The 15,016-nt window shown below is 39.6% G+C and overlaps 1 protein-coding gene across 1 annotated transcript in view; it reads left to right on the top strand.

Annotated features, from left to right (window-relative positions):
* Positions 1 to 3,480: 3,480 nt before the first annotated feature.
* Positions 3,481 to 15,016, top strand: part of fbxo38 (F-box protein 38) — a 67,967-nt gene continuing 56,431 nt past the window's right edge. Inside the window, exons 1-3 of the mRNA XM_042418005.1 lie at positions 3,481 to 3,734; positions 13,858 to 14,078; positions 14,591 to 14,724. Of these exons, the coding sequence (XP_042273939.1) occupies positions 13,945 to 14,078; positions 14,591 to 14,724 (268 nt within the window). The 5' untranslated portion in view covers positions 3,481 to 3,734; positions 13,858 to 13,944. The remainder of the gene's footprint in view (positions 3,735 to 13,857; positions 14,079 to 14,590; positions 14,725 to 15,016) is intronic.

Below are 15,016 nucleotides of genomic sequence, written 5' to 3' on the forward strand. Positions count from 1 at the left end.
TTTCTATCAATTTCAGTGTTATCGGACAGAAACTAGTCACTTTTCATCATATTCGATCCAGACTCACACCTAATGCTTGGTTCTGCTAGCAGAGTGAAGACACACAGAGAATATGCATTTTCATGTGTTTCTATCAATTTCAGTGTTATCGGACAGAAACTAGTCACTTTTCATCATATTCGATCCAGACTCACACCTAATGTTCGGTTCTGCTAGCAGAGGAAGGCACACACAGTATATGCATTTTCATGTGTTTCTATCAATTTCAGTGTTATTGGGCCCAAACTAGTCACTTTTCATCAGAATCGATGCAGACTCGTCCAAAACGCTCTGCTGTACTGGCAGAGTCAAGGCACACACCGTACATGCATTTTCATGTGTTTCTGTCAATTTCAGTGTTATCGGGCCCAAACTAGTCACTTTTCATCATATTCGATCCAGACTCACACCTAATGCTTGGTTCTGCTAGCAGAGTGAAGACACACAGAGAATATGCATTTTCACGTGTTTCTATCAATTTCAGTGTTATCGGACACAAACTAGTCACTTTTCATCATATTCGATCCAGACTCACACCTAATGCTTGGTTCTGCTAGCAGAGTGAAGGCACACACAGTATATGCATTTTCATGTGTTTCTGTCAATTTCAGTGTTATTGGGCCCAAACTAGTCACTTTTCATCAGAATCGATGCAGACTCGTCCAAAACGCTCTGCTGTACTGGCAGAGTCAAGGCACACACCGTACATGCATTTTCATGTGTTTCTGTCAATTTCAGTGTTATTGGGCCCGAACTAGTCACTTTTCATCATATTCGATCGAGACTCACACCTAATGCTTGGTTCTGCTAGCAGAGTGAAGGGATTTGGGATGAGTTTGGCTCATTTCTGATGAAAAATGACTAGTTTGTGTGGAATAGCAGTGAAACTGATAGAAACACATGAAAAAGCATATGGTGCGTGTGCCATGATTCTGCTAGCAGAATCAAGAATTAGGGGTGAGTCTGGATCGAATCTGATGAAAAGTGACTAGTTTTGTTTGGAATAGCAGTGAAACTGATAGAAACACATAAAAAAGCATATGTTGTGTGTGCCATGACTCTTGTAATAGGATTAAGTATTTTGGATGAGTCTGGATGATTGGTTGATGAAAAATGACTAGTTTGTGTGGAATAGCAGTGAAACTGATAGAAACACATCAAAAAGCATATGCTGTGTGTGCCATGACTCTGCTAGTAGAATTAAGTATTTTGGATGAGTCTGGATCAAATATGATGAAAAATGACTAGTTTGTTTGGAATAGCAGTGACATTGATAGAAACACATAAAAGAGCATATGTTGTGTGTGCCATGACTCTGCTAGTAGAATTAAGCATTTTGGATGAGTCTGGATCAAATATGATGAAAAATGACTAGTTTGTGTGGAATAGCAGTGCAATTGATAGAAACACATGAAAAAGCATATGCTGTGTGTGCCATGATTCTACTCGCAGAATCAAGAATTAGGGGTGAGTCTGGATTGTATCTGATGAAAAGTGACTAGTTTTGTGGAATAGCAGTGAAACTGATAGAAACACATAAAAAAGCATGTGCTGTGTGCGCCGTGACTCTGCTAGCAGAATCAAGCATTCGGGGTGAGTCTGGATCAAATCTGATGAAAAGTGGCTAGTTTGTGTAGAATAGCAACGAAACTGATAGAAACACATCAAAAAGCATGTTTTGTATGCCATGACTCTGCTAGTAGAATTAAGCATTTTGGATGAGTCTGGATGATCGGTTGATGAAAAATGACTAGTTTGTGTGCAATAGCAGTGAAATTGATAGAAACACATAAAAAAGCATATGTTGTGTGTGCCATGACTCTTCTAGTAGAATCAGTGATTTGGTATGAGACTGGCTCAAATCAGATGAAAAATGACTAGTTTGTGTAGAGTAGCAGTGAAATTGCTTTTCCTGCAACCGTAGTGTGTGCGATGACTCTGCTAAGTAGAATTACTGATTTCCTATGATTCTGGCTCAAGTCTGATGAAAATTTACTAGTTTGTGTGCAATAGCATTGAAACTGATAGAAACACATAAAAGAGCATATGCTGTGTGTGCCATGACTCTGCTAGTAGAATTAAGCATTTTGGATGAGTCTGGATCAAATATGATGAAAAATGACTAGTTTGTGTGGAATAGCAGTGAAACTGATAGAAACACATAAAAAAGCATATGCTGCGTGTGCCATGATTCTACTAGCAGAATCAAGAATTAGGGGTGAGTCTGGATTGAATCTGATGAAAAGTGACTAGTTTTGTGGAATAGCAGTGAAACTGATAGAAACACATAAAAAAGCATGTGCTGTGTGCGCAGTGACTGTGCTTGCAGAATCAAGCATTTGGAGTGAGTCTGGATCAAATCTGATGAAAAGTGACTAGTTTGTGTGTAATAGCAGCGAAACTGATAGAAACACATGAAAAAGCATGTTTTGTATGCCATGACTCTGCTAGTAGAATTAAGCATTTTGGATGAGTCTGGATCAAATATGATGAAAAATGACTAGTTTGTGTGGAATAGCAGTGAAATTGATAGAAACACATAAAAAAGCATATGTTGTGTGTGCCATGACTCTGCTAGTAGAATCAGTGATTTGGTATGAGACTGGCTGAAATCAGATGAAAAATGACTAGTTTGTGTGGAATAGCAGTGAGATTGCTAGAAACACATAAAAATGTGTTTTTGAAAAAATTTAAAGTGGCGGAAAAATTTTCATGGCGCAAATGGGCATGGCCTATATCAGTCTACTTGGTACCATCCAAGGAATACACTGTGCAAAAATTGTTTGGATAGGCCTCACGGTTCATGAGGTATAAGCCAAAACGTCAAACACGTAATAACTGACCACATGGTGGTACTATAGATCGTATTTTGAAATATGTTAAGCATTTCCACATGGGCCATCTGTCAATCAAGTTTGAAGACTTTAGCTCTTTTAGTTTTTGAGATATGAGCTCTCAAACATTGCTCCCATTGACTTTCCATTATAAATTTTGATGCTTTAAAAAATTATATAAAATCATTGGAATAAGTTAGAGATAAGAAAAGTAATAGCACACATCTCCTTATGGGGATGCACAATTTGACGTTGATACGACATGTATGACTAGTTGGACTATGAAAAACGGCTAAATAATAATAATAATAATAATGATAATAATAATAATAATAAAGAGCGAAGATAACATAGTGCGCAGCTCCCACACAATAATAATAAATAAAGATTTCTATAACAAAAGTATATAGAGCCTACTTTCTTTACATTATAGAGCCTACTTTCATCATTCCGGCTTTAAGAATATCTGTTCAAAGAGGAGAATGAGATCACCTAGCAGTTACACCATAGAGAATGCATGTAGCCTACATCTGTACAATGGATAGTAGAGTTCTTAGTAAACACTGGATTGTTGAACAGAATATAGTAGAGTTTTTTTGTTTTGTTTTGTTTTTTTGAGTAAGCGATTGTAAACTTCTACGTACTCCGGCACGGTAGGTGGCGGTATACACCTATAAGTTGGTATTGCAATCCGCCAATAAACGCAAGGAAGAAGAAAGGGAAGGAGGAAATGTTTGTAGTAGTCCCTTAAGTTGAGTAGTTTCGACCAGTGACCGAGCGCAGCTTTGTGTTGAGCATCTCTACTGTCCTCACAGGATGGCTGAAGAGCAACATCACAGCGGCTTTGATAGAAAAACACTGGTAGGTTAGCACCGTTGTTAAAGGCCGTTAAATGCTGTTTTAGTCGATGTGCATGTTGTATTGTTTATTTGTGTGCTTTGGTTTCTGTGTACAGTGTTAGCTGCGGCTATGCTAACTAGTTAAGCTAGCTTTGACAAAGACTGGGTTGAACTTAATAGCATGATAACGTGAAACGAGTGTGACTACCGTGATATAATGGTGCCTTTTCAGTTTAACGTTAGTTCTCACAATGTAAATTAACGTTTAACTGTCACTTGTTTGTAAACTGCCGTTTGTCCATTGGCTAACATACATGGCGATAACACTATAATGTTGGATAACGCTGTTAATGTTTTTGTGGTTTTGTTCAAAGCTCCCCAGATACATAGTGCCATGCATTTTACAAAGTGCCTTGCCATTAGCGAGTTGTTTTCCTTTTAGGCTTCAGTTTGCACACAGTGGACTTGAAACGTAACGGTAGTATTTCTGGAAAGTAACGTGACTGGCATTAGCTAAAGGTACAAAACCTCCATCAAGTGGTTAACCTTCGTGTTGAACTTGATATGCTGTAACTTAGTGTTTACAAGCCCTCGTTAATACTGTATGTGCTACTGCTGTGGCCAATTGCATTTATCAGTGGCGGGTCTAAAACATTTTACATGGGGTGGCAAGATGTTTCGGCAGGGTGGCATGGGAGAGTGCAATGGAAGGGATTTACAACTCAAGGAAATCTGACCTTTTGTACAAACGAGTTAAATTGGTTAATGCCACAGATTTGCTGACTTAGAAATAGTGCAGAATCTTAAATATTTCTTCTTTATTTTACATGTCATTACTTCTTGTGTTTTTCAATGTTTCTGAACCCTCAAACTCTAAATTATTAGAGATTTTCAATGTGGTCTCAGATTTTTGGACCCCATTGTATATCATTGGTTTTCTAAGGGTATAATATTAAAGGATAAATGATCATGTATGTACATGAGCTGCTGCTGATAATACTTTACATTTTAGACTGAGCCTTGCAGCTTTCACATGATGAAATCCCTGATGCAGCGCTCTAATGTAGTGCCACAGCGCCACCAGTAGGGGGAGCGAGGTGTCACTTTTTTGGCTGTCTACAAGCCCTTGGGGAGAGCACACTTTACGTGGCAGCCACTCTCCCCGTGTATTCAACTGTTGTTGAGAAGACTGTCAAATGTCACACAAATATTCTGCTGTATATGTGTTTTGAATGTATTGACAGTATCTAAATTGATTGATCAACGCTCCCAGTCTGTCTGTGAGCTCGCCTGTTTCACTACAGGCATATTCACTCGCTACAGTGGGCGGGGAAATAAAATCAATGAATCAATAAATACAAACACTGCTGATTTCTTCCCGTGGACCCGACATGAAAGCAATTTTGTTCAGTAAATTTCTGCTGTCAGTCAGCCTGGTGAAGGCAGGTTATCCGGCCACTGGTCTGCAACTGCTGCGAACAGACAGCTGTTTCTGTGGACAAAGACACTGAACGCAGGTTTGAGTCGGTGTGAAGTCAATGGTTAACGCACTCGCTCATGTCTCGCTTCCTATGTGGACTCCCAGTTGTGTTGGTGGAGGCTTGCAGTACGAGGATAAAACTTGGTGGGCACAGGGGGCCACCTACATGGAATATTTGGTTACCTTTTTGTGGCTACGGGCCATGGTTAATTTCGAACTCTGCGTCACTTACCAGGGCTGCTCATACTCTCGGAGTGAACCCATGTCAGAATTGAATAGTCACTTCTATTGCTAGTGTACAGATTCAGCTGTAGTAATCATTAGTAATGAAGTAGTCTAGATTTGAACGATGGGTTCCCTGCTATCACATATTGTTAATATGGTATAGTATTAATACCACAATGCAAAAATACTTAATTACAAGTAAAAGTCCTGCATTTAAAATCATACTTATTATCAGCCAAATTTACTTAAAGTATTATAGTGAAAGTACTTGTTTTGCAGAAAACTGGGCTGTGACCTGTATATTAAATAAATTGAACAAAGTACATAATTAATACTAATAAGTTGATGTATTAGCAGCATTTTATTGTTGTAGCTGCTGGAAGTGAAGCTAGTTTGAACTACTTTGCATTGATTTGATTTATTGGTTGGGACAGTGTGCAGTTTTAAACATCAAAGATGCACTGCACCGGAGTTAGTTTGAAGCTAATTTGCATCCATAGTCCCCCACAACCAAAACATACAACAGCACAACAACAAACAGTACAAAGCAAAAAAAAAACCCCAAAACAAACAAAAAACCCAAAACAAAACGAAAAAAAACACACAAAACACACCATACAAAATACAAAGCTACCAAGATATTTAAAATCAGTAACTATGTCAATTTTTTCACCTTTGATGAAAATATCAGCATTAGGAGGTTGTACCATAGGTTTAGAGAAAAACATGCCCTTTGTCTTGTTTACATTTAGACTCAGACATGATTGATAAAGCCAATGTGTGATCCTTTCCAATGCAATTGTTAGCTTAGCAGCAGCTAACTCAGCTGTTTTTGCATGTGTGTGTACACAACGGTATCATCTGCATACATTTGCAGTTCTACATCATGACACTGTTGAGGTAGATCATTAATATATAGGCTAAATAATAGTGGGCCTAACACTGACCAGTGTGGAACACCCATTGTGTACTTCATGTTACTGGACAGTGTGTCACCAACTTGAACACATTGTATCTTATTGGATAAATATGAAGACATCCATGCCAGTGCTCTAGATGAGAAGGTAAATTTAGAGAGTTTTGATATTAAAACATCATGATTGACTGTATTGAATGCCCTATGCAGATCTAAAAATACAGCACCAACTACTCCTCCGTTGTCAAGTCTTGATTTAATTTGCTCTATTAAGTGCAAGGTAGCAGTTTCAGTGGAATGATTTGCTCTAAAACCAAATTGCATACAATGTAGACCAAAATTGCTTGTATTAAGAAATGTTGTCAGTTGTTTAGTGACAACTTTCTCAGAAACCTTTTGAGAGTACTGGCAGTATACCTATTGGTCTGTAGTTACTGGCTTCAAGGCGGTCTCCAGATTTAAAAACAGGCGTGACAATGTCAATTTCCAGTCATCAAGAAAAGTGCTCTGTTTAAAAGACAAGTTAATTAAATGAGCAGCAGGGGGAGTTAAAATAACTTTGTGTGATTTGACAAACATAGTGTCAAATTGGAAAGCATCTTTTGGAGCTTTTGAAGGAGCTGATGATTTTGTTTAGGCTAATTGTGACTCATTAGTCTCTACCAGCTTGAAAACCTGACCTGTAGCATCTATAGGAACAATATCCAGTTTCTTTTTCTAATTTTTTTTCTAAGTCAATTACAGACTCAAGAAAAAAAATATTGAAGACAGAAGCAACAGTAAAATGATCTTCAATTAACTTATACCCTATACTTTGAGCTTAAAATCTCTTAAAAATTTTGGGTCCCTCCTTGTGAAATTATCGATGTTTTTCCAGATCAATTTACTGTTGCCTTTTGCCTCATTCAAAATATTGAGATAAAAATGAGATTTAGCTTCACTTAGCTCTTGGATAACTTTGTTCCTTTAACCTTTATAAATCAGCATGTCAATGTCTCTTCTAGTTTTAATTGCCTTCCTTAGTGCAGCATCGCTAGATTTCATAAGTTTCCACAAATTTTCATTAAATCACTGTAAATTGTTTTTATTCGTAGATTTTATCTGTATCCTCACATTAAGTCTTTCCCTCACAGAGTTGATCCTGTGAGTAAAAGTATCACAGCCATAGTTCAGATCATCAGACAGTACATCATCCCAGTTCAAGCTGTTAATTTCACTGACAAATTCTTCTTGCTTAGCTCTGGGTATGCATTGAAGGATTATTGTCTTAGTTGCTGTGGTCTTAAATCTATTTTTAGTCAGTTTTCTCTCACATAGAGTTAGGTTATGATCTGATAAGCCAGTGATTAAATTATAGCTTTTAGTTATTCTGGTTAGTAAATATCAGATCAATTTGTGCACTGGAGCATTCTGCAATCCTAGTTGGGCCTTTTACTAGTTGTTCTAGTTGGAATTTCTCTGTGATCACTTTTAGTTTTTTCCTCTTAGATTTATCCTCCCAGTTCACATAATGAAACACAAGTAATAATTCTTTGTTGAGATTGCACTCTTTCAAGACTTCTTTGAGTTGATCATAGAAAGTGTCATCTGCAGAAGGGGGCCTATAGACACCTATGCTGTTAGAAAACATTTGTTGGGATAACATTATTTTTATCCCAACATATCCTAGCATGTTACCCTCATTGTAAACCACATGTTCACATTTGATGTTGACCCTTCCTCCTCTTCCATTGGGTCTGTCTCTTCTGAAACATTGGTATTGGCATCGTAAGCACACTCGCAGGTGTTGTTTGTTTCAACCATGTTTCAGTCAGTCAGAGGAAGTCCAGATTTTGACAGAGGATGAGTTAGATGATTGCTCTTTGCAGTAATGCTTCTGATGTTAAAATGTCCACTGAATAGCCCCCTCGGTTTCAGCTTCGGGTCCCATGAGACTTTTGCATGATTGACAGTTTGGAAGGTTTTGAATAACCTCTGCCTCCTCACTGCAGGGTTTAGACACACAGTGGTGTCAGCAGCAGGTTTTGTGAGAGACACTGGATCAAGGTTTCCGCAGCCCGGTAGCGAAAAGTTATTCATTGAGACATCATGCCTCGTGTTAACAAAGTTAAGTTTGTTAAGGGAGAAGCGCAGCTCAGAAAGTTGCTGCTCATTCATTACTGGCACCAGAGGAGTCCCAGACACACTCGGGTACAAATCAGCATCGAAGTTCTGCAGCACTCTAGGGGTCACTGGTCCAGGATTTAGCTGAACATCTTCGGAGAGCAGGATCAGCATGAAGAGGAGACCTGCTATTCTCCGAAATGGGATGGCAGATGACCAGTCCACTGGATCGGTGATTCAATCTGGTACCTGGGTTTGCATAGATTGCAAAATATCCCAGTAAGTTATGATGAAAACTCACTGTAGGGGCGTCAACTGGCCATGAGCCAGCATTTGTCCCAAGCTCAATCACTCTGCGTCCCAGTTGATTTCCATCAGTGTTGATTGCTCTGGCCAGACAGACGCGTACAGGCAATACAGCAATGAGTACCAACAGTAGTCCAAAAAGCACTCCATGAAACACAGCCCAGGTGTTTTTGCTGATGAAACACTGCTTTGAACTTGACGCAGTTTTTGACAGGCATGCTCTGTGGTACGATTAACGGCCTCTGATGACAGTCCTATGTAGCAATCCCATCCAGGATCCCAGTGGCCAGAGGGTAGAAGCTCCTCTTAAGCCCCTCAGCACTGGCCCGGTGGACCCGGAATCTCCTCTCAACCTCAGCGGGGAGAAAAGGCCACCGTTCAGGCAGTTAGGAACCCCAGAAGATCCATGTGGCCAGGACCGTTTCCTTCGATGTTGAGATGGATATACAGATGGTCTTAACTGATGTTTAATCTGATGTTTACATTTGAAAAACTGGACTGGCCTGGTAGCAGAGTTGGCAGGGGGCTGAGGTGACAATCTCCCCATCCCAATGAGTGACCCTCAGTCATATGCCATCACTTCTTCAGTCCATGGTGCACAGAGAGACCCCAGCATATGTGGACCACACCACCAGCAAGGATGCCCCAAGCCTTCTTCTTGCTTTCAAAAAAACCTCTTCTGTTAGCTTCTTAAGTGCTGTCATGAGAGGGCCATGAGATAAATCTGAGGGGTTTTGAGATAATAGATTGGGTAGGAAAGAAGGAAAAATGTAGTTGTAGTAGTAAAATTGAATTTGGATTTATTTTTCAGAATTTTTCTTTAATCCTTGCATTTTTGTGAAATATTGGAGAGTTTAACCACTTTGGTTCTTAAACAGTTATTTTTTCGAAACCTTGTGAGTGGAAATGTTTCTTTAGTGTAACTGCAAACAACTCAGACATCTGAAACATGACAGAGAGACATAAATACCCACTGATTTCTGAAATCTGAAAAGTAACTAGCAACTAAAGCTGTCAAGTAAATGTAGTGGAGAAGAAAATACTAAATATTTCTCTCTGAAATGTAGTGGAGTGGAAGTATAAAATAGCATAAATTTGAAATACTCAAGTAAATACAAGTACCTTGATATTATACATAAGTACAGTACTTGAATAAATTTACTTAATTACTTTCCACAACTGCATTTAAGTAATTGAAACCAACTAAAGGATGAATGAATGAATGAAGCATAATTGTGCGTTCTAAATTTTGACACCCAAAAAAAAGCCCCGAAAAAAACAAATCAGTCGACCCTTAGTCAAAATGCAAATTCAAAGCTTCAAAACAGGAGTCTACAAACCAATAGGTGACGTCAATGTGGCTACATCCATTATTTTTAAGAGTCTTTGTACCAGACCTTTACTAAATCCCATGAATGAACTGTAAAGCTCCTCATTCCCTAAACATTATTGATTCAAACATAACGTAACATTTGTTGAACACTGCAATGACGCACTTGCAGCTCTTTCATATTAATTAGTAATAAGTTAATGTGGAAGAAAATTAGGGGAAAATGTACTATCTCCCTTGTAGCAATCAACTCAATTTTTGGCTAACATTGTAAATGTGTAGTTTGTCACACAGGAGTTGCGTTCATTACTAACTTGATTTGAGAAGCTCTGACCTCACCTCCACATGCAGCAGCAGCTCTCAGTAACTCCATGTGTTGTTGTGTTCTGACTCGCTGTGATTGTATGTGTCTCTTTATGTTTAGTGCAGTGCTGTACTGGCAGATTTCAGTGGCCAAAGTGGGCATTGCGGATTATAGATCTTCTTTCTATTTCTTGCTTATTTTAGTGCTTTAGACACTTTAAGAACATAGCGGTGACTGAAAATTATGTTTATTTTCCATAGAATAAGCCAATAAGGTGTGGCGTTTAGCCACTGGGTTGAGCGGAGGTGTGGGGGTGTGTGGGTGTGTTTATTTGTGCTCTAGAATGCAACTGCTGTGGAACACTCGGAAAATAATGTTTTATTGATCTGATTGTCCGGCTTTCTCGCTACCAGCACTCACTCTCTTCATTCACTCTCCAGGTTGTTTGACCACAGCTGCTCTCTCTCTTTTTCTCTCATCTTTTTTAAAATGAGTCAGGAAGCCATTAGCAAAGCCTAACTTTACTTTTAACGTTATCAAACGAAGAGAAATGTCCTCCTCTCCTCCTGACGTAACTGTGATTGGCCACAGGCAGCCTTCAGCTGCAGTGACGTCAGGTTGCGTTTCTCCAGAAGTTGACTCTGGCTCAACTTTCAGGCTGCAGTCAGGTGCGGCACCACTGCAGCCAAAATGCCTGCAGCTGAAACACACTACCTTCATTCAAATGAATGGGAAGACTAGCCTTTTTCGCCACACTACCTGATTTAATCTGAATATGGCCTTACACAGATCTTCGTCAGATCACTGGAGCTGTGTGAAGTTCCCTCCTGCTTCAAACACTCCACTATCATTCTGGTCCCCAAGAAACACCCATCAATCGAGAAACTGGTGTTGACCCACATGAGCGACACCACAGCCCCCCTGTTGGACCCCTGCAGTTTGCCTGCAACAGGTTGGTGGATGACGCAGTCAACATGGGACTGCACTACATTTTCGGTTCGGCATTGAACACTATCATCCCAGAAGTCCTCCTCACCCAGCTCACTGTGCCTGCCTTCACCTGTCAGTGGATCACAAACTTCCTGACAGACAGTAAGTAGCAGGTGAGGCTAGGAAAATCTCATCCAGCATCTGGACAGTCAGCACTGAGACAATGACAGCTATTATTCAGTGTGATCTGACTTTACAGCCCAGTGTCCCCCGCTGAACAACAGAGATTCAGAAAGCACCCAGCAACACTACAGGGGAAAGCCGAGAAAGGCTCAGCTTTATGCAAATGTCCTCTGATGCCGTGTGAGTGACAACCAGCGAGAGCCAATTACACTCCTTTTGATTCATGTGGAAATGGAAGCACATAGTTGTTTGCTGCTCCCCTCTGCTACGTGAAATAACTCTAAACAAAATGGAGGAAAAGTTGATCATTGCGGTGTCCAGTTTCTCTACTACCTGTTTTTAACGAGCTGCAAAAAGCTGTTAAAAGAACAATGATGTGTGAAAACTAATCACAGACATTGTTCATTAGTATAGCTGCTACGCAAGAAAACAACTGTCCAGTTGGAGCAGAGTATGTGAATTACGTGTTCAACACAACACACACGGGTTCATGAGAGACCAAACACTACTTTGTATCTGTGAATGCCCTGTAACAACTGCGCGTGAGGAGACCCGTCTGTCCTGAAACTTGCAGACGACACAACAGTCATCGGCCTCATCTGAGACAGAGATGAGTCTGCATACAGACGGGAGGTTGAACAGCTCTCCTTGTGATGTGGTGGCAACAACCTGGAGCTGAACACGCTCAAAACTGTGGTTATGACAGTGGACCAACACTGCCCCCCCTCACCATACTCAACAGCACTGTGTTGGCTGTAGAGACCTTCAGGTTTCTATGATCTACAATCTCACAGGACCTGAAGTGGGAGTCCAACATTGACACAGTCATCAAAAAGGCCAAGCAGAGGATCTATTTCCTGTGCCATCTCACAAAGTTCAACCTGCCTCAGGAGCTACTGATCCAGAGGCAGGTTGTTCTCTGCACATCCATCACTGTCTGGTTTGGACCGGCCACCCAACAGGACAGGAATAGACTATAACAGTCAGGTCTGCATTATTGGTGCTGACCTGCCCTCCATCCAGGACCTGTACACTTTCAAAGTTAGGAAATGGGCAGGGAAAATCACAGCAGACCCCATACACCCTGGACATAACACATACACAGACATGTATAAATGCATGTACTGTAAATAATCACCTAGCCTACTATATTTATATAAAGTAACTTATCACATTACCCATTCAATATTTATTCAGCACATCTTGCACTCTTACACACCTTTGCACTACTTGTATCCTTTTTTACATTCTACAAAAACTGACCTGTATGTAGACACTGTGTGTTGTTTTTGTTGTTTCTATAAGTTTATATCTATTTTTCACCTACTTGCCTTTATTTAATAGTCATATGTTTATGTTTGCACATCTCTTTTCAGTTTGTTGTCCTTGTTTTGGCTGCATGTCCATATATATTTTCCTCTTCCTGAACATTTTTGTGTATAAGTGCATTGAGAGCCACTAGAAACTGAACAAATTCTTTGTATGTGTAAACATACTTTGCCAATGAAGCTGAATCTGATTCTGATAAATAGGAAGTCATGCTTGTGAATGATGAAGGCTATTTTATGGTTCCTTTTGTTGATCAGACCAACAGTTAACACACTATTTTTTAACAAATATAATCTAAATGTTTGGAGTAGTCTGGCATTAAAAGAGTGGCATTACTCTGATGAGTTGGTTCTTTTAAAAAAATATTATTTTGCTCTTTCCAGATTGAACATTTCAAAAGTATAAAAAATGACTGAAATTATGGTAAGGAAGGGAAAACCCCCAAGAAGACAAGACTAACTCAAATTAAAATAGAAACAGACATTTAGATTACGATACAACAGTTGAGAGGTATTGGTGATACAATTAATTGGGAATTTGACCTATTGTTTTGTGATGTGATAAAAACATGATAACATTTTAATCTGGTTGAGAGGAATGTTTTTTTATATAATCAATGAAAGGCTGTCATGTAAAAAGATTTACTCTTGTTTCTCAACCAATAGATATGGCCACCCAACCTGATCAAAGGCTTTTTCAGCGTCATTCATCAGATTTGACTCTGATATTTGTCCTGGTATAAAACTATGTTGTGGTGATGTGGTTTCAGATTGGCCAGATCTAATTAAGGAATGTGTCGGTCTGATAAAAAGACTTCTGTCAAGGATGGTTTAGTGTATCCTCACGCATGTGTCCCCCTGGATCCCTCTTTACTCCTCAATCTTAACTCTCCTGAACAGTAATAAACCAGTTGAGACATCCTTAAATTTCCGGATCATTTAAGGAGTGCAGAGGAAGGAAACATTAAATAAGGCAAATAAGCACCCCAATTGTCTGTTTCCTCTTTGCATTAACTTGTCTTCTTCTGTGATGTGTTCAGAACAGGTTCATGCTTGTGAAATAGAACCTCCAGGCTGCAGGAGGGAGGAAGTGTGTGTGTAGAAGCCTGACCAGTGACGTGGAAGTGATGGGTCCAAGGAGGAAGGCCTCTAAACTCCAGCCTTTAGTGGGCAGTAGTGAAGGAGAAGTGGTCCCAAGACCCAGTGATCCCAAAGACTACATCAACGAACTGTCCCATGAAGTCCTCTGTCATATATTCAGGTACACTGCTTTCCAGCTTCACCACTCTGGTGTGTACTTTACAATATAATTTTGGGCTGAGTGGGGTTCCATGGTATGTATGTGTTTTCTATTGTTGTGAATGTTGCATGACCATTACTTTGAGGAGGATGTTGTGACTGTGGTTGAGATTGAGACTGTGCATACAAGTAAGCATGCTGGTGACATCACCCTAACCTATATTTTAACAGAATTGTCTGATATACAGTACCTGACAAATCAAGGTACTTCATCACATTAATGCCAAACTCATAAAAATTAAATACTGTTATAAACAGTTCCACACATTGATTTGCAACATTGTCCATATGGTCTCGAAGACCCAGAGATATTAGAGGGAGAACTACTATAGTATAAACAGTATTGCAAAGTCTCTAACAGTAAACAAATGTATGTTGTCTCATGGTATCATCATATGACCCAACCCCACCACAGCTGACTTTTCAAAAATGAGTGACACCATTTTGAAAGTTGGAACATTTTTTGTTTTGCAGGTACCTTCCCATGAAGGACATCATGTGCATGGAGTGTCTGTCCAGAAAGCTTCGAGAGGCTGTAACTCTGTACCTGCGAGTGGTCAAAGTAGTAGATCTGTGTGCTGGTCGCTGGTGGGAGTATATGCCTTCAGGTAAGAGACTGCCGAACAACCACTGCAATCCCAACAACCTGATAACTAAAAGCGTGTTCAGTGCTACAGTACAACTGCTTAGAAGTAGTTGTTTTTTAATGCTGTAAAGTTTTGAACTACACGTTAAATAACTTTTTCTACGGTCTACACATAAGCACATAGGCTTATGTTGGCATGTGATGTTAATACAAGAGATTTTTCCAACAATACACACTGTAAAAAATGATTTTTCTGCTCAAAATTAGCTTATTTTTGCCTGCTTAGATTTGTAAATTCAGTTCAACCAAACCTT

Source organism: Thunnus maccoyii, chromosome 8 (assembly GCF_910596095.1).
Source record: "Thunnus maccoyii chromosome 8, fThuMac1.1, whole genome shotgun sequence".
Lineage (NCBI taxonomy): Eukaryota > Metazoa > Chordata > Actinopteri > Scombriformes > Scombridae > Thunnus > Thunnus maccoyii.